General features: G+C 42.9%; 2 protein-coding genes across 4 annotated transcripts in view; one reads left to right on the top strand and one right to left on the bottom strand.

Moving 5' to 3' along the window:
* The window catches only part of LOC110978754 (protein FAM135A-like), a 31,372-nt gene extending 14,902 nt beyond the window's left edge, over positions 1-16,470 (bottom strand). Inside the window, exons 1-12 of one of the 3 annotated variants that reach the window (XM_087148638.1) lie at positions 16,371-16,470; positions 16,121-16,253; positions 9,097-9,192; positions 8,320-8,399; positions 7,563-7,702; positions 7,056-7,126; positions 5,548-5,721; positions 4,298-4,433; positions 3,941-4,094; positions 3,412-3,461; positions 2,381-2,536; positions 1,389-1,623 (exon numbers count right to left, since the gene is read on the bottom strand). In XM_087148638.1, coding sequence (XP_087004764.1) covers positions 1,389-1,623; positions 2,381-2,536; positions 3,412-3,461; positions 3,941-4,094; positions 4,298-4,433; positions 5,548-5,721; positions 7,056-7,126; positions 7,563-7,702; positions 8,320-8,399; positions 9,097-9,173 — 1,273 coding nt within the window. In that variant the 5' untranslated portion in view covers positions 9,174-9,192; positions 16,121-16,253; positions 16,371-16,470. Of the gene's footprint in view, positions 1-1,388; positions 1,624-2,380; positions 2,537-3,411; positions 3,462-3,940; positions 4,095-4,297; positions 4,434-5,547; positions 5,722-7,055; positions 7,127-7,562; positions 7,703-8,319; positions 8,400-9,096; positions 9,193-16,120 lie in introns of all 3 variants that reach the window. The other 2 variants (XM_022234002.2, XM_022234003.2) reach the window with 2 other exon arrangements.
* A 4,043-nt stretch (positions 16,471-20,513) lies between these two features.
* Positions 20,514-22,451, top strand: LOC110978801 (galanin receptor 2a-like). Its single transcript, XM_022234083.2, has one exon. The coding sequence runs from the start codon at positions 21,292-21,294 to the stop codon at positions 22,306-22,308; it is 1,017 nt and encodes a 338-aa protein (XP_022089775.2). The 5' UTR covers positions 20,514-21,291; the 3' UTR covers positions 22,309-22,451.
* Positions 22,452-22,468: the final 17 nt, after the last annotated feature.

Here is a 22,468-nt window from a genome sequence, read left to right as displayed (position 1 = left end):
CCAATCACACCTGAGTGAGCTTGTGAAGTTTTCCAGAACTCTCAGATGACACCGAGAACAGTGTGAATAGAGGGATTTCACATTAGCCCCGTCTGCGCATATCCGCATTGAACCGAGGCTATCTGTGTTGAACTTGATCGCGCGCCCGCGGAGTCGACACAGTACATGCAGTATCCGGTTCGTAAGTGTGACGCCACTTCAGTTTAAACGACGCCCACTACACACGCAGATACACGACCACCGCAGGTACGTTAGTTTCCGGTAAATTGCTGTTATTTTTTCTTTTGATTTCACGTGTCGAGTCATCCTGAAAGACTCTTCCACAAAATTTGCAGCCTAAAAAGTCTGAATTTAACATACCTTTATGTATTTTGTATCTTGACTCCTTACTTTCAATCGTCTGATCGTATTAAGAATTGAAACTGACACATACATGTACAGCCTCGTTTTCAAACGCGGAAGTGCGCAGATCGACGCTAAAGGCGTCGTTTTGGGATCCCTCTATATACATATTGGCATAATGGCAAAACCTTGTAATAAAATTAACGTCCCAACGCAAAACCACATTAATACCGCAGACTTGCGATTTAACTATGAAGTTGCTGAGGTCCAACTTCATGGGCTCTGCTAAGCGCACAGACTTTTAATCGCAGAAGTTCATTTAGTTTGAAGCCGGTTGCCAACCCAAATTTCATGCAGCATGTATTGCCTCTCACTGGTTTCCTGCTGTTTTCTTGGCTGAGCACGTAGAATTGCTATGCAGCTTACCCTTAGGTTCCTACGATGGGCCGAGTGCATTTCCTGAACAAGGCACATTTTACGAGTGCTCTCAAGGAGGACATTTTGTGCAACTTAGCAATGCGTGAAAACTATATCTTTGCTGAAAGTTCCACATTTATATCTATACTGTACAAGTGGATTTCAAACACCTTCACAGTTTTATGTATTGTTAATAATAAAACAGAGAGACAAAATTCCTCACAATATGTGTCCATCACTGGCATATCACCTCCCTCCACTTCTGATAAGGGTTACGCCTTCCTGCAAGCCCTGCTTGAGGTTACAGTAAGAAATACTGAGGTATTGTGCAAATGACTCCTAATAGGTTTGTGGTAGAGCTATGCGAAAATATCTCTTTTTGTATGTGTGGTTCTGAAAAGGACCGGAGGGTACTCAACGTTTCAGAGAGTACGCTCTGTCCATCATCAGGAGACTGCGTCCGTCCCCCTGACGATAGACAGAGCAAACGGTCGCAACATGTTAATCAACTTGCCACCTTTACGACGAAAAACTTCAAATCTCATCAAATGACTCTTGCAAGTCAGCTGAAACAGTACTGTCCGCGAAAGGCGAAGGACAGTGACTGGTTGATCACATGGTCCACTCACCTTCCTCCGTGTCCACCGAATCCAGGTAGCGATCCTCAAAGATGATGGGTATGGTCTGGGGGTCGCCATCCGTGTCGGTGCACTCCAGCGGCAGCCTGGGTAGGGAGGTGTAGTAGAGGGAGTTGCGGATGGCCTGGCTGATGTAGGAGTAGCCCTGGCAGCTGATCTCGTGGAAGGTGACGGCTGACGGCTTGGGGTTGTCAATGGTGAAGAAGCCCTCCGAGAACCGCTGGACCTGTGATGGCAAACGAACGCTTCGGTGAATAGTTACCGTGGCAGTCTGGATTACAAGCAGCATCGCAGTCGGGTATGTGTTCAGTTCCAAGTTCTAAGCCAAACATTGAGCTGGTTTAATGGGACGGAACAAAGCTGAAGAGCATGGCACTGGACGGTACATGCACAAAGGCAAAATCAAAAAACAAACGACTTAATAATAAATAAAAAGTATGTTTTTATAACATGGACTCTTCTCCTTAAAATTAATTTTTGCAAGACTGAAAGTGTCTGAAGTCCTGAATTTATTTCATAATCTTCAACATTTGTGTACTTACCATCCAATGTCCACTTTCTTCAGCTTTGCTCTCTTGTAACTAGATCAATATTTGGAAGATCACTTGGTACTTGAAAAGTACTATCCGTACAACAGTGGTTAGTGGGTCAAGGTGTGCCAACTTTACACACACGTACCCCGTTTGGATCCATGAACAAGAGGGTCCACACGATGCAAGTTGTGCAAACCTTGTGTGGACTAAGCCAGGTCCACACAAACCTTGTGTGGACTAAGCCTGGTCCGCACAAGGTTTACCCCTTTCTGTAGAACAGGTTTACAGGCATTTTGGGTTAGGCACGTGTCAACTGGAAAGATCCACTTTCGTAAAACTAAAAAAGTGACCGGATCACCAAGAGAGTCCCTTTGTGGATATTTTTTACAAAATGGCAAAATTTGAACCTGAGAAGATTTGTCGAACAAGCGACGATTAACATCTACTCACCCTTGCATTGTGGTACTCGGCCCTCAGGTAGTTATTGATGTAGCCGTTCTTGACCATGATTTCTATAAACTGCGTCCATATAAGGCACAGTTCTCCAGACAATTGGGAAATGTGCGTGTTGACCGACTCCATGATGTCTTCTTGGTCGGTTAGTCTCTATCAGAGAGAGAAAAAAGGTGGGCTTATGTCATTCATTTTGACTCTCTCTGATATTCAAAATTCATCCGGTTTGGGAAGATTTTTGAGGATTGAGGAAGGCAGAGCCAAGCCACGGTTACTTTACATGGGGCTTGATGCCGTTTGAAGGTTTCACTATGAGTATGTGCCACAGGTTTCCTGCAGAGTGGAGGATTTTGGACAATTTGGGAAGATTCCAGGCAGAATTGCCCAACCAGTTTTGGTTTAACAAGGGACTAAAACAGAGTCGTGAAAATCCCCCCCAACAAGGCAACAAACCACAATTTTTAGTTTTACCTTTTTTTCCCTTAAAACTGATCCCTTTGATGTCACCTGTTAGAACGCATCACAGGGGACTTCAAGACTTTCTGTGATTGTTTCCCGAACTCAATTCTTAGGGTTCCCAAAGGAAATCTGGAAACCTAAATTCCATGAAATTTCAAGGACTTTCCAGGACTAAAATGTGACAATTCCCATGACATTTAAGGCCCTTTTGCAGAGGAAAGTTGTTTGGTATTATCAACTTGAAGACTGCCATAGCCACTGCTAGACCGCCCGACGAGGATAGCTTGTATATTTAACATCATTCCGTTATTACATCATAAGCTCTAAATCAAAAATAACCCTTGCATGATCTTGATTTATTTGGCTTTTCCATCAGTTTTTTCCCTCGGGAAACAAGATTCCAGGACTCCCTATGTTTTTCACAATTTTCCATGACTATTCCACGACTTTCAAAGACAACTTTTTCTCCCAGAATTTTTGGTGACTACGCGAACCCTGCTTCTAAATTTGAAGGAGCGTGTCACAGGCATGAACTCAGCCAGGAAGAGTTTCTGAACTTGTTGACAAACCTGGAATGATTCGCACATGATCTGAAGCTTCTCTCCGTAGTCAGCAGTTTCTAAAAAAAAGCAAATTGAAGTAAAAAAATTAGGAACCTCGAAAGAGTTCATGTTAAATTTCAGTATTTCCAAATCCAGTTTTCTTGGTCAGTTTAAGAACAATCCTAACGTCGCAAAATGAAATTATTTACCGGGTCATTCTATAAATTCAAGGTCTATAAGTGTGACTTTTTTGGTGTCCTCGTTACACTCGAGCTGTGGAAGTTGACATGGAAATATCATCAAAGTTGACTTTAAGCAGCATTTATTTGTTTGAAAGGTATTTTTGCATTACTGAGTCACTCTTACAAATTAAAGAGTGTGTTCCAAACTTGGTAAGTTCTTCGTCAGATGTGACAGGGACACGAGAAAAATTGGACCCCTAATTTATAGAATGACCCTCATGTGTGGATGCACACGGGGGTCCCAGGATTCAGGAAGGGTTTTTGAGCTAAAAATGCCCGAGCAGATAGGGTTAGTGATGACGCTTAATGCTCACCCAACGTGAACTGCTGGTCCTGCGGCAAGTGCTTGCCCAGCTCGTTGAACGTGAGGCAGAGCGCACATCGCGTCTGCAGCAGCACAGCGCACATGCTGTGGTAGATCTGATAGGCGTGCGCGTTCTTCTCAGCTGGAACTGTGTATCTGTCGCTCTGCACAAGAAATAAAAAAAAAAAACACTCATTTGGTCAGCAACTATGGTTATTGCTACAAAAGAACTGGAGGGATCGGCCCCATTTCCTACATTTCTCATGATATTGTTGCAACTCATTATATTTAAGGTGCTGAGCCTTAAGGAGTTTCTTCATCGATGTCTGCTGTCATTTTCGCATCTTCAAAAGCCAGTGAAACTCACCGAGGAGCTGGAGAGAGGGGGTTTTCCAGGGGGTCCAAAGAGGACGGCTTCCAGGGTGGGAATTGGGGGCTGTTTGGTGGGCGATCCTGATCCTGATATGCGATGCAGCCACCCTGACTTGACTGGCTTGGGTACGCTACAGGAGACACAACATTCCAAAAACTTTCATCCATCAGTCGTAGATTGCTCAAGCCAATCCCAACAATATTTAGGTCAAACTTACAAGTACTGACTTTGCACAACGGATTAGTTGCGCTGGAGAAGAACTTCTTTGGTTCATGAGGAGCAAAATATCACGGTGGGCCCTCAAAACTTATCCCAGAGAGGATTCATTTTCAGCTAAAAAGCCAACATGGGTAGCAACGCGATCCTACAATGCTTACTACAGTGCCTTGAAGACAACGGGCAGCTAGCTACATGTATAAATGAGATGGACGTGTATTGACAAATGGACAAACGTATTGAAGAAATGTTTCCCATGTACCGACAAGATGAGGGAGTTTGTAAGGTTGGGTCGTAAAAGCACGGACAATGATAAATCACTCTTTTCCAGATTTGCTCTGGACTTTTTCTCAACTTTTACATTTGAATCACAAAAACAAACCATATAGTGAAACCGGCTAGTATTTCCAAGGATGGATTTGCGCCGGGAGATGTTAATTAATTAGGGATTTTTGCCCTGCCCGACGTGTATTACAACACTGTATACTCAGTGTATGCCCCCGAAGGCTTGTGAAAAATCTCACAATCACACTCCGGTGGGACTCGAACCCTCCTACTTACTAGTGCAGACGTCTTAACCACTCGCTTGCCGGAGTCAGCTGGCTGGTTCGAGTCAGATGTAGCAGCGGGTACCACTGACTAGGTGCTTACATTTAATTTAGGTTTATCTTAACGATTATTTGTAAGCACCTCCATGATTTGTGTTCAAAAGCAGTATCCTCCCTGAGTGATCCCTGTTCAGCGTTTCCCAGGTAGCATTTGTATTTAGCGTGTGATCCCTGGCTATGTGGTGCTTCGGGTATGGCTTATGGCTAGCACCCCAAAACAAAGATAATTGACAAATGGGAAGAGCCACCAACGTAGAGATGGATAGCTCAGTTGGTAGAGCACAAGCATAATATTCCAGAGGTTGCAGGTTCCAGTCTATTCCTTTGTTCATCTTTATAATGATTTGAATTTGATACAGAGTCCTCAACTCCTGTAAATACGACGGAGGATCGTCATTTTTTGTCCAAATGTGCACTCACCTAAAAGTGGCCTGGTGGAGTCCCAGCAGGGAGCCATGCACCGTTATCGACACTGCCGACAGGTGGAAGTAGTCAAAGAGGAGTGGTACGTGACTGTGGAGGCCGTCCGAGCCGTTGATATTCAGCTTGAGCGTCCGCGAGCTGATGACCTCCATTGATTCGGGGGTGCCGGGCCTGTGAGCGGTAAACCGACTTTGCCTCAAGATGGGTTCAAACTGCGCTCAACCAGGGGGCAATTTCATACAGCTGCTTAAGCACAAAATTTGCTTAAGCGTGAAAAAACTTTGCTCGACAAATCAGGTTACCAGCCAAAACTCCATGTGATGTATTTTGCTTTCGAATGGCATTCACCTGTTGTTTGGTTAACATGACAATCACATACATGTAGATTTTGAGCTGGTAACCCTTGTTTTTTAAGCAAGGGGTTTTTTGCGCTTGAGCAAATTTTATGCTTATGCAGCTCTATGAAATTGGCCCCTGGGGTAAATCGAAAACTACATGTACCTTATTTGGAAGTGAAACATGCACGTACCGTACATGTGGGTCATTCAGTTACACCTGACCTGTGTAATTTGACATGAAAATATCACTGAATTTGATTTCAAACTATTACTACTTGTTTGGCAGATAATTTGCATTAACTCATCACTCTCGGAAATTAGAGAATGTGTTCTGAACTTCCAAAATCATACGCCAGATGTGACAAGGACACGAAAAATTGGACCCCTAATTTATAGAGTGACCCATACACATGGAGATATGTTACAGTATCTTTTACAATACAGTAATAATGCACTATCAATATAACAGTCTGCTTATAACAAGATAATTAATTTTTAAATTAATAATTTTAAATCCAAATCCTTTGTTTTTCATTGTTTGCATTCCTGACAAGGTAACAAGGTAAATAGCGATAACAAGGTAAACTATGAAGTCCAAATGACCTCTAATTAATGAGTTTAACGGAATATAATGATGTTATGGGAACAACAACGACCAAATTGTTTTTATCAATGCATGTAAATGTAACAGGGCAATGCAGGAAAATGCATGCTGAAGTCCGTGACCGTGCAGTTGCCAGATCCCTCATTTTGCTATCCACTGTCAAGTCTGATTGGTTTTCACAGTAAGTGGCAAAATGGTGGACCTGGCGACTATACGTTCGTGAACATCAGAAGTCTCCATACAGGTCCAAAAGAGCCCAGACCATGCTAGATTATGAAAGGATCTTCCGACGAGTCACTATAAACTTCTGGGCTAGGTTTTGCATCGATGTCATCAGACTAGCCCTCAAGTGCAGGGGATTCAGCGATTCGAGGAGGCAGTGCAACATTTTGTGATCGGACTTTACACAGTCCCAGCTTTAAGTTCAGACTATCTCTAGGCTCTTTTTTTTACAGTCCTGTGCATGCTCCTTTGCGTGTTGCCTAGGTTACAATTGGACTGCGATCACAATTGGGCCTAGATTACAATGGGGTCAAGGTCAAAGTTGGGCAGGGAATACTCACGGTTCTTCACTGCCTGAGAAATGCAGGTCCACATTCAGCAGGATGCTGGCTTCGTGCAGCGACTCTTCAATCTGACAAAAATGAACGACCCTAATCGATCCATCAAGGCTCCACGTGTAACCCTTAAACATGTTAAATCTAATAACATCGGGCTCAATTCAATATATCAGCACCAGGAACTGTTCTGGACACATTCCATTACATGTAGATATTCAAGAACTGTGTTGTTTGAAGTCTTTCAGAGAAGAACTGGTGTCAACGGGGGCACCTTTGAAATCGTGCATATTACTTTCCCAGTTGGTCTACTTTCGGATCCCCTACATTACCCGTCAAGGAACAACCCAGGTGTAAAAAATCGACCAACAATGGATCAGTCAGCATAACAGAACCCGCCTTTACTGCACTGTTGGAATTTGTCAATCCTTTCAACTGAAGAATGCTGCGAGATAAAAATGGTTGTTTGAAAACCAACAGTATACACGTAAGAGAATTCTAAGCGATATCTACCCTGTGACTGTCTACCAATAGGTAGACCTTGAAGAGAGTGATGTTTTGAAGGTCCACCTCCTCCCGCTTGTACAGGATCGGAAACGTTCTGGACACGCCTACGTTCTTCCAAGTGTAGGCAGCCAGATTGTTGGAGCCCTCTGAAAAGGTAATTCACAGAAGATATACATGAAAACTTGTCTGACGGCAAAGCAAGGTAAAGTTAAAAAGTGTTTGGTTTCTGTGGACTGGACAATCTTATTTTCTCGTTTGTTTTAAGGTTTTAGTTTATCAGAAGTGGCCAATCCCGAGGCTGGTTCATACTTCAGGTGAACACCAAAGGGATGCAATTTGACTTCACAAAACATAAAGCCCAGCGAGATCCGCTTGAGTTGAAATGTGTTCATTCTTGGTCCCCTTTTGAAAATTCACTGGATGAATGTTTGATCTGATGTTCCAATTCCGCATTAGTGTTCGCTTTCTACCCTCCGAGGCACTTCTAAGGAGTGTCATGATTTGCTATGACGGCCAGTCTTCGTAGCACAAGCTAAGTCAGGGTACTACACACAGTCTACCCCACTGACCACACAGTCCAGCCATGTGTTCAGCATGTACAAAACTGACATGACTGATGGGAACCAACACAGTGCATAGGTTTGAGTTTGAGTACACACTCCCATGCGAAACAGCCAGCGATATTCAATTCAGGGGACTTGGGTTGACATCTACACATCCTCTGACTTGAAAACTAAGGTTAATGGTATTAGGCGACACTCACCGCAGGGTTTGACGACAGTGGCCTCCGATTTCAGTGTGGTCTTTGGCCCTCCCTTGATGGAACATCGGACATGATAATACCTGCAGGTTTACAAAACAGCGTGACCAACTAATGTGATTGCACGTGACCTGTTCTTGTGAATGGAAAGTTCTTGGCAAAGCCCTCTGATTTAAGATACATGATCACATCTGCAGACCATCAAATGCCAGCATCAAGTTAAGCTTCCCCACAAGCGTATAAATTTTTCATGCCCAAATATCTATATGTTATACAGTCATACACGAATATAATGCAATGCACAATAAAATTACACTGGCAACGGGGGAAAAATCAAACAGGAAGTAAAATTTCATAGTCATGCATTTACAAGTAATTACGATGCCATTTAATTGCGGGCATGTAAAAGGTCTTGCCTAAACAGCCCAGCTGAGCAGCTGCTGTGCATGGTAGCGTGCATTCAGGCTTGACCGAACATCAACTCCTGCATGGTTCTGGAGGTATCGGTCAGGCACGTGCTAAGCCCTTGTCACAAGTGAAAGAGATGTGTTTATTTAACAAAAAGCATCTTTCACTTTCATCTGATGATACTATTTTAGGGCCTTTTTGTATCACATGGATCTGGATTTCGATCAGTGATCCCAAACGTGGTTGGCTCCATCTCTTTGGTGGGTTCTGATGTCAGTGAACCAACGTCCGATCACTGATCGCGATCCGGATCTGCCCGGCACAAACAGGCCCAAAATGTAACCCAATACATGTACACTTCTTGTAGCTTACCCTCTTTGGAACAAGTCGATGTTGTGGAACTTTGTGAGTTCAACGGCAAATTCTAGCGCAGCCTGGATATCGGCCATCTTGACTAGCTCTGCAGTGCTAAGATGGCAACAGAAATCATCAGCAATAAGGGACTTTACATCATACACAAAGGATTACACATGCCCCTATCAGGGGGCGTTTTCATGATCCCTAATGAGAGACACACTTGTGATGTCAAAGCATCAACCAGGAACATGTTAAGAAAGTGGTCCAGAAAAAAGCAGAGCAGCCGACAGTTATGAGAGACAAGGTGCAAGGCAGATGACATCGCTGACAAATGTCATTTTCACTCGTCATTCTCCCAGATTTTCAATGCTACCAATTTTTTTTCACATTCTAGAAAACGACGAGTTGGGCAACCTGTGTAATTCCATTTGAATCAGCCACGAACCAACTTTAAACTCTGGCTCTTGTTTGAAACAAACAAGTCGGACAGGCATACATGTACAAACCGAAGTCTCCAATCTGCTCAATCAATGACCGGGACAGAAACATGTTTCTGGTCAGGGTCACATAAACATGCCCCAGTACAAACACTGGTTTGTCAGTGTACATGTGTATACACAAACACGGCAAAGGAAGATTCATTGGTTTTCACATGTACTGTACATGATACGGAGCCACAGTCTTTCCACTAAAGCTGGTGAAGGACAGAATTAGTCGAAAAAATGAAACAACACTGCAGCATTGCAGATTTATAGACTTAACAACTAGCAACTTACACAAAGACAATATAATCAATTATAATAGGCAGAGTTTGTCTGGTATTGCATGCATGTACACAAAGTATTATACTACTATTTGAGCCAGTATAATTTTTTAAATATTCTATTAGCCTAACTGCTAATGTAAGGTAACAGTGCCGTGGCATGTACAGTATGTAAAGCACTTTGTAACTAGTTCACAGGGAATAGGACTGCTTTTAAATATGCAAATTGCCAATTGCCTTTTGAAATTGAAAAAGCCTCATATTCCTGCTACTAGAGAAGGGCCTTCATGATAAATTGGCCTGTCTATCTTAAAGTCAGATCTTTCCTCAACACCAGGGGCCAAATTTTATGGGAGTCGGAGGTAATGAAGTTTGCCAGACTGAGCGGAAGGAGGGGGGGATGTGTAACTACATGTACACCTTAGTTACAAATTCTTCAGTTTTGCCCTGGTGACAGAAACGACTTACCCAAAACAAGCGACGAAAGGAAAGGCATCTCGTCCCACCCTACTCATGCCAATATGCCTTTTGCAAGTTAACTTGACCTAAATCTGGTATACTGAGTTATTCAAATTCCTGTGAACATAACAACTTGAATTCTCCATGCTAAAACCACTGTTGCTGTGCCTCGCGATTCAAGGCAAGCTTTTGCTTAGTTACATAAGAGATGCCTTGCAAAAATACACTGTTCTCAATGGATAACAAGGGCACAAAGGAGCCAGTCCATTCCAGAGATGGTGGTTGCTATGCAAAAGCTTACCCGAATTACGAGGTACAGTGTCTTTAGTCTGGGGAATTAAAATTGTTATGTTTATGTGCAATCAGATAACTCAGTGTACCAGATTTTATTCAAATTTAACTCCCAAATGGCTTATTGTCCCTCTGTCCCGCCCCTGGTGACCCACCCTGTGATAATACACCCACATGTACTGTACACTAGGCTTCGGATAACAACGGGTAACGATTTGAATTAATGCCCGACTTTTCACGAATGCTATTCAAGTGTGCAAAACTCACCCCCCCTGCCGACTTCCATGGTCGACCCTTTTCAGTTTTTTGTTCAAACTGCCTGGTTTTCATATCCATATACATGTACATGTACCAAGTGCATATCCACAGGACCCAACATCTCACATATATGTACAGTGTACGCATATATGGATGACAATTCAGTTATTTCAATCATTAAAATGTATGAGTGCTATACACACGCTATCAACTGGGGTCCAAACATTACACCACAGCACTGCAGAACAAGATGTACACTGTACATGTACACTGTACATGTGTATGGGTATATTATGTGTGTCCACACACATCCAGTGATGTCTGGTATCCAAACAGCTGCTAGCTGTGATTAACAGGATTATGCAAATTTTTCATTCAATCGATCTGATAAAGACTGTTAAAGTGAGCAGTGCAGTTGAGTCCCCATGGTAACAATCGGTGGAACTGGTGAAAGATTGTGCATAAATTATGACTACATTAACATCCTAAAATAAAAAACAGCAAAACATGTTTTTTTTTTTACAATAAAAGCAATTTAATTTAGGATTGTGGCCATGGTACCAGATTGACTTTTAAATAAATTCTCAACTCATAATAGACAGATCACTTTCAAACACGATCTACAAAAAATTATGTCCACCATTTGCAATCTATGAATAATTATAATCGTTAACGAAGCAGTTGCCATGGTAACACATCCAGAGATCTTGGTTGAAAGTTCATACATGTAGTTGAATAAATATCTCCCGGCCGTTCACGTAACTTAGTTTTCTTTACCATTGAAATAGATATCAGCTCCATGTAAGGACATGTTCTTGTCTTGTAAGGAGGTTTCAATGAACCCAAAATTTTTACAGAGTGCAAAAAAATTAACAGAAATGTGATCCATCCTGGCAATATGATGTATTTGCCAGAGGTGCTTCTGAATACATGGCATAATTCGGTACAAGCCTAATCTCACACCATAAAACAGGGGTGTCAGTGGCCACTCAAAATTAAAGTTAAAAACAGCGGGTAATTTGTAAAAACTTCCCATACTTTAGTACACACCAGGTGTACAAAAAGCAGAAATTCAGGGTCGACATCTAAACAAAAAAGGAGAAATCAGCTAAGAAGCTGAATTCTCACACTTCTGATAAAACCCAATGGAACCTATGGTTTAAATATTATTCTTTTCCCTAAAGCAATGCCTCTATCTACATGTACGTGTACACTTGGATACCAATTTAATATGTGGAAAGATGGAGCTCTGATCATATCTGAGAAATGTAACACATATTGCGGTAGGGCTTCCACCAACAAATAACTTACTTCATTCACTGGTCCACTGTAGGTGGGCACCCTTTTTTTAAAATTACATTACTGCAAGAGTGTTCCTGAACTACTCACGTCGCACACAAATAATCCAGACTTTATTTCTGAGCAAAAAATGAAGTTAAAATGTCTGTTCAGAGAGTCAGGCTTGAGACTGGAGGAAACTTGAAAATCCACAAAAGAATCACCAGAAATTCTGAGGGCCCTGAAGCAGCATACAGGTCCTACGGTATACATTTGAGTTTGCCTAAAGCCACTCATTCGCATGTATACCCGTTCCTTGTGTTTTTTATCAACTGTTATATAAAATATTCACAGAGGAAAGCTTTAAATATTTAATCTCATCATTGGAGAGCAGACTCACTCTGACCATGCTGACAGCTAATGAAGTCTTTAGATTTGGTTTTGTTAATTCAAACGTACAGCAGATCCATGAAGGCGTAGACCTGCACCACATAAAAATATGATATGGTCTAGGAAAAGCCTTAAAATGTCGTCAAACTTGTTTGGGGGAAATAATGGCAAAGTAGGTGTTGTCTCTGAATTATTTTCTGACAATTTGAGATATTTTACCATTTCAATTGGGAGTATTCAAATAATTTTTCGATGCAATTACAATTTTAATTTGCAGTCTCTCAGTCTATCCATGTCGCGTAATCAGGAAATTTTTACTTTTACTTTAACCACTTGCTGCCGGGTGATTTGAAAAATGCAGTGCACATAATCGGACTTTTTCTAGATTTCAGTTTCCAAATTCTTCAAAAATTCATCATTTCAATTAATGGACGTTTCCACCCACACGAACTACTGTCTGGTGGCCACTTTAGTCTGACAGACAAAATCTATTGACGCCTGAGTATATCAGCCAGGCCTGCAGCCTTGTAAAAAGAGCCCAGATTGTGCGGTGTTATGTAACTTTCTTTTGTTCATGAACCTGGCATAGTGCACTGCTGACCTCTTTTCAATAGGGGCCAGATTAGCGTGCAGTGGTGCTGTGTGGCTCATTGCTGCGGTGGTGGAGCGCTTTTGTCCCTGGTGGCAATCCACTCGCACTAAATGCCCAAAACCGAGGTATACAGTTTCAAAACAAGGCTGGATTATCTCCACTAGTGAGAAAAAATGTTGGTAATGCCCAGCAGCCTGGTCTTTTGTTCATAGTACGGTCTTTTGTTACAAGGCCCAGTTCCCTTTGTCCGATTTCGGAAACCCCGGCCACGCATACAAACACACGGTGCCCGAAACCGGGCTCCCCGGCAGGAAATGGTTAAAACTTGATTTTTAGAATGAGGTCGGCCAGTTGATACTCATATCACTTCCCAAAAGTATAACTCAAGTTATAGACAACTTACAGTCATTTGCAAAAGTTTGGGACACCCATACAAAATGCATTAATCTGAAGAAAAACCAAACTGAAACCAATCAATCATGGCACCCTACATGTACAGTGTATGTTCATTTTCAATACGTAACCTTAGTATCTTGGCTGCATGATTTGAAATGTTAACAGTCTAAGGTGCCCTCCTTTATTTCCAACTTCTTCGAGGGCCTTTTTTCACCCATACTGTCTCACAGACAAAATGTCACACAAGACCTGCCTTTGCAAAAAATTTCATTCAAATGGGTATAGCACTACACTGATGTTATGCACCACTGTAAAAGCATGTTCAGTAATCAGTCAGTGAGACAATGTAATGCAGGCCCAGTGACAGAAATACCAATCAAATTCCAGGTGGTCTTAAACTTTTGCAAATGACTGTAGAATGGTTCTTAAAAAGTTTTGAAAACAGTGCAGTGCAGATGTACCGGAGGACAAATTTCACTATTAAAGTGAAGGGTTTCCCAGATTACATCACAAACATGGGTGGATGCAGGGATTCTTCTCTGATTATAGAAATTCTAGTGTAAAACCTCAAGAGAGCTTGGGAAACCCACCCTCACTTCCCTACAAGTCTTCAATTTCATTGTAATAACATCATTTATCGCAATGGAGGGCTGTGCTGAATATCCGAATATTCGAATATTATTTTTCGAATCGGAAGATTCGAATGCCAAATTCATGAAAAGGAAGGGAAAATTTTCTTTTGTTTTAAATGAGAAAAATTGCACTATGGAGGCTTGTTTAAAGCAGATTCAAATGAAAAGCGACAGAAATTTTACAATGATTTAAAAAGTAAAGTTTTCATTAAACAATTTAAAAGGAATAGAAATTTTCGACTGGGCTGTAAGTCTTGTTTATCTCTTAAATTTTGCTAAATCATGGCTGGAGATACTCCTAGACGTGAGAAGCTATTATATTGATCATAATGTACAATTGTGTGTGTTATTGCAACTGATTTTGTATATGGTTTGCTTATCAAGAATCTGTTGGTTGGTGCACATATAACCGAATATTTGGATATTCGATCAAATTGAAGGTCGAATATTCGACTAGTGAATTATTCGAATAGACTCAGCCCTATCGCCATGAACTTTTTGGGAGATTTCTCGACTAAATTGCCTTGAAGTCATTTTGAAAACCAATTTTAGGAAAACGACATGCCATTCTCCTTCATGTATACTCCTTTTTCTAAGACAGGGCAGCCAGCATGTGTCAAAATGCAGTGAGCTGACAACCACGGATGGGTGCGTTAAAATGAAAAACCCCCTTCTGAATGAACTGAAAGTTCAAAGAGCAGTATTCCTTGAGGTGTTTTGCATACACGTCTACGTGGACGTGCCAAATTTCAAAGCACTGAGCCAGTTCATGCCATGCGGTAGGTCATCTGAGAAGATCACATGTACATCGAGTGCTCAAGGTTGGCCATCTCAGCAAGGCCATATATATCAACTCGCGAGCACTGAACATGTTAGAGTTGGGGTTTTGTTGAGGGCTTCGTTCTCAAATGACCTTGCTTTTGAAACTTTATGCTCAATTGGCTTATTGGTCATGTGACTGCCACAATGGGGGGGGGGGGAAAGCAGAGAAAGAGGAGTACATGGATATCATGCAGCCCCTCCCTCCACTGGTAGCCTATGAGTACACGTGTGTAACAGATGCTCACTTATAGACGAGCGAGAAAAGTACCAGCAATATATACGTACATTTGACATCCAAACTTTGACCAATCAGCAGTAATGCATTAAATGGACCTCCTGTGACAAACTCGACGGCACAAGAACCAGGGTCTCCAAAACTCAAGAACCGCCCATTTCAAGGACCCCTGAATCACTCACAGACACGCTTTTCTGTGGAGGCTGCCGAAACCTAACCCGGTCATCTGATGTGGACATGTGGTCAGCATGACAGGGTGATCATCTTACATGTACATGAACCGACCAATCAAGGGCCTTCAACAGATTTCTGCTTGAAATGACACCAAAATTTCTGAAGATGTTTTGCTGTTGGAGGATCAAGATTTGTGTGGGCCTAATGCTGCAGTACTGGTGGGTGTTAACAGGTACATGTACATTTACATGTACAGGTGACGGTCAATATACTGCACAGGTGTACCATTGCCGTTGAGGGAAAACTGCACATCATATTCATGGAAGTGAAAAGTCCAATCATGCCAGAGAATTCCACACTAATGCCACTCATTTTTCCCGGCAGTGACCTAGGGTTTTAGCCATCTGAAAGCAATAACATGTCCCAAAAAGTCAAATTTATAAGCACTAGCAGGGAAAATTTTGAGGTACAGTATTCAATTAGAAAATACTTAAAAAATTTTCAGACGAGCCCCATGGGTGTCCTGTATGGGTGTCAAGTGACGTCCATGTATTCTTTCCCATTCTGATGAAATTACATGGTACGTAACATAAGCTGGCCTGGCTTCAGCAACAAGGCTGCATGCAAACTGATCTACATGTACATGTAGCCTACAAAGTACAAGTACAACACGTTAATTCTTCATACATAAACATGTAAGAACCCGACGGGATATAGCCTATTGTTAGCCTACATAAATTCGTACGTACACACTGTTCAGCCGAAGCACAGGGTTTTCACCATTTATAACAGCACTATCTTGGATTCAGTACAGTCACGTCGACTGACGATCGATGGTGATGGCAAGTCCCTGCCTGCTGAGCAGAGTGAATTCTTCAGGGCCTATACCGCGTTCAAAATGTGTGAACAGTACTTTCTCGTTAATCACTCCATTTGTGTGCGTATGCAAATCATCCATCAGCCTCACAAACACTACCACTCGTAGTTAATAACAAATACCTTGCGATGAGACATCAAATCCGCCGCAAATTAGCCCTCAGATTTCTAATTATGCACACATAATAACATGGGTGACGTTCGCGTTTGCGTGTCAACTTGCTTGATAGAAGTGGGCCCTGAACCTTTTCTAACACTAGGGGGCGCACATTACCCGCTATGGTTGTTGGCCGGCGCGGCCTGCGGGCTTATAAATAGGCTAAATGTCACATGCAACAGTGATTAATACCGGAAGTTCAAAACCCAGGAAAAATAATCACGAGTTTCTTAAGCGTTCAAGACGCATATCATGTTAAAGCCCAGTTTATGATTTTTCATTTTCTTTTCAAAGTTCCATTCACTGACTGATAACTATTGAAGATATTTTTTTGAAGATATGGGAAAGTCACCCTTTAAAAGCAGTCGTGAAGCCGCTCGCCATTTTGAAATATCGATGCCCACTTCTCGAAAAATCACTGTTTTCAGGCACCGATTTCTTCCAAATCTCACTCAGACAAAGGCTGGCATTAGTTTTGCTTCCCAAAACCTGTCTCTTCTACAAATCTTCAAGTTCATGGGCCACAAACTGCTTCAAGCAATTTTCGGCCTATTTACCGACATGTATCCTAGCAATAGAAACATCATTTTTTGCACTCCCCGCCCTCGGACGCACTGTGAAGCGTACATGATCGCACCTGGAGTTCGTGCAATAGTTGGGTAAGGGACCTTAATGTGCCGTGGGAACTAAATGATTAGAAGATCCCATATACATAGATGCTAAAAAAAAACTTTGTCTGTAACACAGAGACCCAGAATTATCATCAAATACATGTATTAGGGCCTATGTGACAAATAGCTATACACCGGCGTTTGTGCTATGTTTCATTTTTCACATTTATGATTTTGTCCACAGTACACTTTACGGTTCCTGGTTTGAAAGAAATTCAAAATTGGTTACTTTGTTAATTTCACTAATCTTTTGAAACCTGACGCACTTTTCCTTCGATTTTTTCTTGTTGACCGAGATTCATGTTTACAAAGGTCTGTTGGTTAACATCAACAGCATCATTTGAATTGTATGGGTTTTCATCATGGCAAATTGAAGTCTTTGGAGTACATGTATGTTTGAACCCTTCTCTAGTCGTGCAACTCTGGCGGAGGCTCGACTCGGACCTCAGTAGTTCTCGTGGCGTTTCGCACTCGCTCGAGCCAAGACGAAAAGCCCCGTCCTTGGCTGACGGAGGCTTAAAATTACACACGACTTTACTATAGAAAAGAGCTGCTGCCACAGAAAGGCGTTCTCAGAGGTTCATTATTTTCAGCAGTTAAGTTCAAAGACATTTTGCAAATTTAACACCGCACGACCTCTTGACCTCTCGTTCGGTTGCTATGGCTCGGTCGCGAGTAGGGACCAGGTCGTTTTATGACTACGTGTACAGACTGAATCTGCGTCTATATGCCTATACTAGTGAGATGAAAGCGAGGGTAGACGTGGGGGAAAGTCATCGCACTCCCCCAATGGTAATGATTATCATCCTGGTGAATAACTACTCCGTTTCGCAGGCTACCAGCATCACCAACTTGCTGAGTAACATATACCTTCGACTGCCGTACATCGCTGTACACCAGTTGAGGGTAGGGTAAATTACAGCTTTACACTGAATTATTTTGATGTGTATTTTTTTCTCCTTTTTATCTCTCAGGAGTTGTTGCCTGCTTTCACTGAAAAAAAAATGCCGGCAGGGTGAACAGAAAGTAAGAGGATATGACGATCGCCACTTATTCCCACTTCATTTTGCTGCTCTGTCGTTTGTGGCATTTTGTGGTTGTGTTTTGTCATATATTTTTAGAGGACTGTCGAAGGATTGTCTCTCTACCACGCAATTTGTTTGTTTTCATAGTAAACCACCCCATTCAATTATTTTTGAATCCAAATTGGAACACTGGGTCCTCATCCGGCAAATTCTCAGCCCATTGAGTTCTTTCCCAAAACGATTCACCGAACCATGTGGAGGAAGGAACATTGAATGTTGAAATTCTGAGGTTTTGAATTTTAGTATTTGAATACTTGAGCAGCAATATGATGGCGTGGCCGGGTACTGTGAAGGCTGACGTGCGCACAATTATTAAGGCGTACGTTTCAATAACTCAGTGTCACTCTTGCTCTGCTCGTGTTCACACTGCGAAGTCCGGTCATGTCAGACATCATGAATCCGCTATACACTGTATTACGGAATCCCCATCTTAATGGGTTACGTTTAAGTCAATAAGTTGTCAGCATGAAACCCTGGCGAGGGCCTTATCTCATTAATTTAGCAAACAGGCTGCAACGCGTGTATAAAGCACAATATAAACAAGTAACAGGGAATCACTTTTTAAGGCTTATATATTACATTTATTCATTTATAAAGTAACAACATCAACGTGGGTTAAAATTGACCTAGAGTATAGGTGTCCCGTTAATTGGGCCTGAATGTTTTTGCTTTCAAACTTGACCCTCTTCTTGGTCCGTTTGACCCTTTTCTGGTTCATTTTATCCCCCCAAAAGGGGCATCTTTTGACCCAGATATGGGTCGAGCTCAACCGGGGACACCGATTCCGGGTCAGTCTAACCCGGGTGTTTTGATCTATGCCGATTCGGATTATGCTGAACAAATCAACGCGGGTCCAGGATATTTCTGCAGCTCTGTGCCCGGCACATGATGCGTGCTAAACTTACTTGCACTGATAAAACAATAGCTGACAGCCAGTTAATTTCTTTACATTTTCTTAAATCTTGGGATAGGTGTGTCATTCCCAGCGCCCCCCCCCCCGGGGGGGGAGATCGGGACAACAAACCACATAAAGCCCTATACACGTCATCTTAACTCTCCAGCACCATGCACTCCCCCTGCACTTAGCAAATTTCCGCTGATGGAAAAAGGTTTTGTCGGTCCAGTTTTCTATACGCAAACTGTCACAAGTTTGTTCTAATCATAAAGCAGTTGAAATGTAACGAAGGCGATGGGTGCATTAAGCCTCGTGGATCGATACGCCTGCACCAGGCGAGATTATTTCATCGGATCATTGGGTCTTTAATGGGACTGATTTCCATGCAATTTCACTGATTGGCTGTGTTCGCGCGTTTTCCTCTTTATGCTCGCGGGTGCAGGAAAATGTTGCAGGTGTGTTTAATGAGGCCGGTTCATACTTCAGCCGAACGAAAAGTGGGTGCTAATTGGACGTCATCAAACACGCATTTTACAACAAAACTTGTTTGAGATGAAATGTATTCAAGTTTTGATCTATACAGTCAAAATGATGGCTCTCTGTTCGGTTTCGCGCCAGAATCAATCGTGTATTACATCGCACTGTATTCAAGTTTTTGATCTATACAGTCAAAAATGATGGCTCTCTGTTCGGTTTCGCGCCAGAATCAATCGTGTATTACATCGCACTAACAAGCAGCAAGTCGTGGGTTTTGAATCCCACTCCAGCAAACTTGTGTTGTTTTTATCGCGACTCTCGCACCATACTGAGAATACGGTACAAATATAAAAATAAACCGATGTAAGGGCAAAACATAATAGGCATTTCCTCGACCCAAACCCAAACTGATAACCTCGATAGGCCAAGTGCTCACTATTAACAGCCCACTTTTCTATTTGGCATTCGGGTTTCTCTTTCAGTGAAACTTAAAATGTTAACGTTCAATTTTCATGTAATATTTTATCTATGGTCTACTTGGTTCTGCAGAGATCCAGTTTGACCGCTACTCCGCAATGTTAGCCTAAAAAAAAGGCGGATCCAGAATTTCTTCGGGCGAAGGGGGGGGGGGGGTGTGGCCATTGTTGAAGCCACGTATTTAAGACACCTGTAGGGTCTATGTTTTTTTTGGGGGGGGGGTGGGACCTTAAGACGTAAGCCGCAAAAAATTGCAATGAGCGGGGTACCCACATGCATTTGCGCTTGCTAAAGTTGGAGAAATTGCACGATTTTTAAGTAAGTTTGTAGAGGGTACGAAAACGCCACAGAATACATGGTACCCTGACTGAAAATCTAAAATTGTTTTACTTTCTCACACCTTAATACAATGCTTGATGGAAGAATACACTTTTGGGATCTGATGTATTGTACACTCGCTCAGCGGAGACGAGCTAGTGCCCTCCATCATGGAGGCAGGTTATTTTGTTAATGTGAAGGAGGTACTTGCGTCGCCAAACTTAGTCGGTAGCTTACCTCAACTCACGTGTGTACTTTCTGTACGCGCATGCATGTGGCTGAGTGGACACGTTGAAACGTGCTATCCACCCCGAGCGGGACCGAGAGAGGGCGCAATTTTCCTAACAACGGAGGCTCCTTAGGCGGAAACTGCACATTGCCGGTTCACCAACGGCGATATGCGTTGCGGTTGTATCGCTACCAACAGATTGGTACTCTCCACCAGCATTGTTCTTTCAACCCTATGTGGGGGGTCCTTCTGGGAACCTTCTGGGAAGCAAATAAACTACATTATGGATCCCAAAGAAATTAGCCAATCAAAGTGCTTCCATCAGGACGGAGGGGACCAGCGAAACACGTGGGTATAACGGGTTGACATGATCAAAACGCTCGAACGCTGCCTTTCAGTTGCTCAGCTAATTGGTGCTTGTCTCCTCTTAGATAAATAAAAGCCATTATGTGATAATGTCACTCACTGTGTTTACTGTGCGCTGGACTCAATCAAGGAACCTTTATAGCAGCCAAGCATTAACTGCTTTTGTCCTCTGTGGCCGTTTGCCTGGTGCCGGCAGCTGGTCAGTTCGACATGGGGGTATCAGGCGACAAGCATCTCATTCCGAATGATCCTTGAAATTCCACAAGTCCGATGCTAATCTGTGCTCAAAACCGATAAAATCACTCCATTGCTGATTTTAGCTCTCTTAAATAAAGTGAACATTTTACACACGTATATGAGAACACGATAATGTTTTTGGACAACCGGGAAATGTTGCCCACAACTGAATTTGATAATGCCACGGTGGAGGAGTCAGTCGTAGCTAGGTCGAATCCACCTGTGGTGGACGCAGTTTACACGGCCATTGCCTGCCTCGCTTTACTCGGTAATGGTATGGTTATCGCCGTCATGCTTGTCAGACGTAAGGTGTTCAGTTCCTTCACAAATCGTCTGATCCTGCACCAGTCAGTCGTAGACTCGGTGGCTGGGGTCATGTTCTTCCTGCACCAGGTAGTCAAGAAGCCCAACATCCCTCTGTCGGAGGAGGGAAACTTCTGGGACCAGTTGCTGTGCCGCCTCGTGGACACGGACATCCTGCTGTGGTGGGCCAACGTGGCGTCCACGTATAACCTGGTCATCATCGCGCTGGAGCGGTTCGCGGCCACCTGCCACCCTGTGAGGCACCGTCGCACCTGCTCCGGCTCCAGGTTGAAGTATGCCGTGGGCGCGTCCTGGGCGATCGGCTTCATCTACACCTTGCCATCGGCAGCGCTGAGAGAACCACAACAGGGCCGATGCATCAGCGTCCCCCACGGAACAGTGTATCAAGTTGGGGTTGTCACACACAACACCATCGATTACATTCTCCCTGTGAGCGTAATGGCCTACACGTACGCGAGAATACTAAAGGTTCTGACCAAAAAACTGACCAACCAACGGAACGGCTGCCACTTGAGTAGAGCCAAGAAAAACGTCATAAAAACGTCAATGCTGACGGGCGTCATGTTCCTCGTGTGCTGGACGCCGACGGCGGCATTCTCCATCTACGCGGTGTTCATTAACAGATTTTGGGTACTTCACCCAACCTTCTGGATCGTCTACAGACTTGTCGCCGGTCTTGTTGCCTGTAACGCGTGCGTCAACCCGATCATTTACTCCTTCATGTACAGACATTTTCGAACCCACCTGAAGGACGTTCTGCTGAAGAGATGGCACCGAAATCGAGTACGTGGCGCAGAAGCCATTCAGATAGCGACAGCTTCTTGATATAAACAGTTTAGCAGCATATTGCAAGAATTTGCAACATTTCGTTTTTTAGGAATTACAATCTTTGTCTTTGGTATTCAGTTTTCACTTCAAGTTCAGGCTTAAAAGTTCAGACAAAATTAAAGTTGTTTTTCTCATTGCTACCTGCCAAAGCGTGGAT

The sequence above is a fragment of the Acanthaster planci genome, linkage group LG18 (assembly GCF_054643075.1).
Source record: "Acanthaster planci isolate LZ-2023a linkage group LG18, COTS_SCS, whole genome shotgun sequence".
NCBI lineage: Eukaryota > Metazoa > Echinodermata > Asteroidea > Valvatida > Acanthasteridae > Acanthaster > Acanthaster planci.
Note: the sequence above shows the minus strand (reverse complement) of the source record. Positions and strands in the feature narration are given on the sequence as shown.

Coding starts and splice junctions, on each gene's coding strand:
- LOC110978801 (XM_022234083.2), top strand. CDS start 21,292: ATGTTTTTGGACAACCGGGAAATGTTGCCCACAACTGAATTTGATAAT.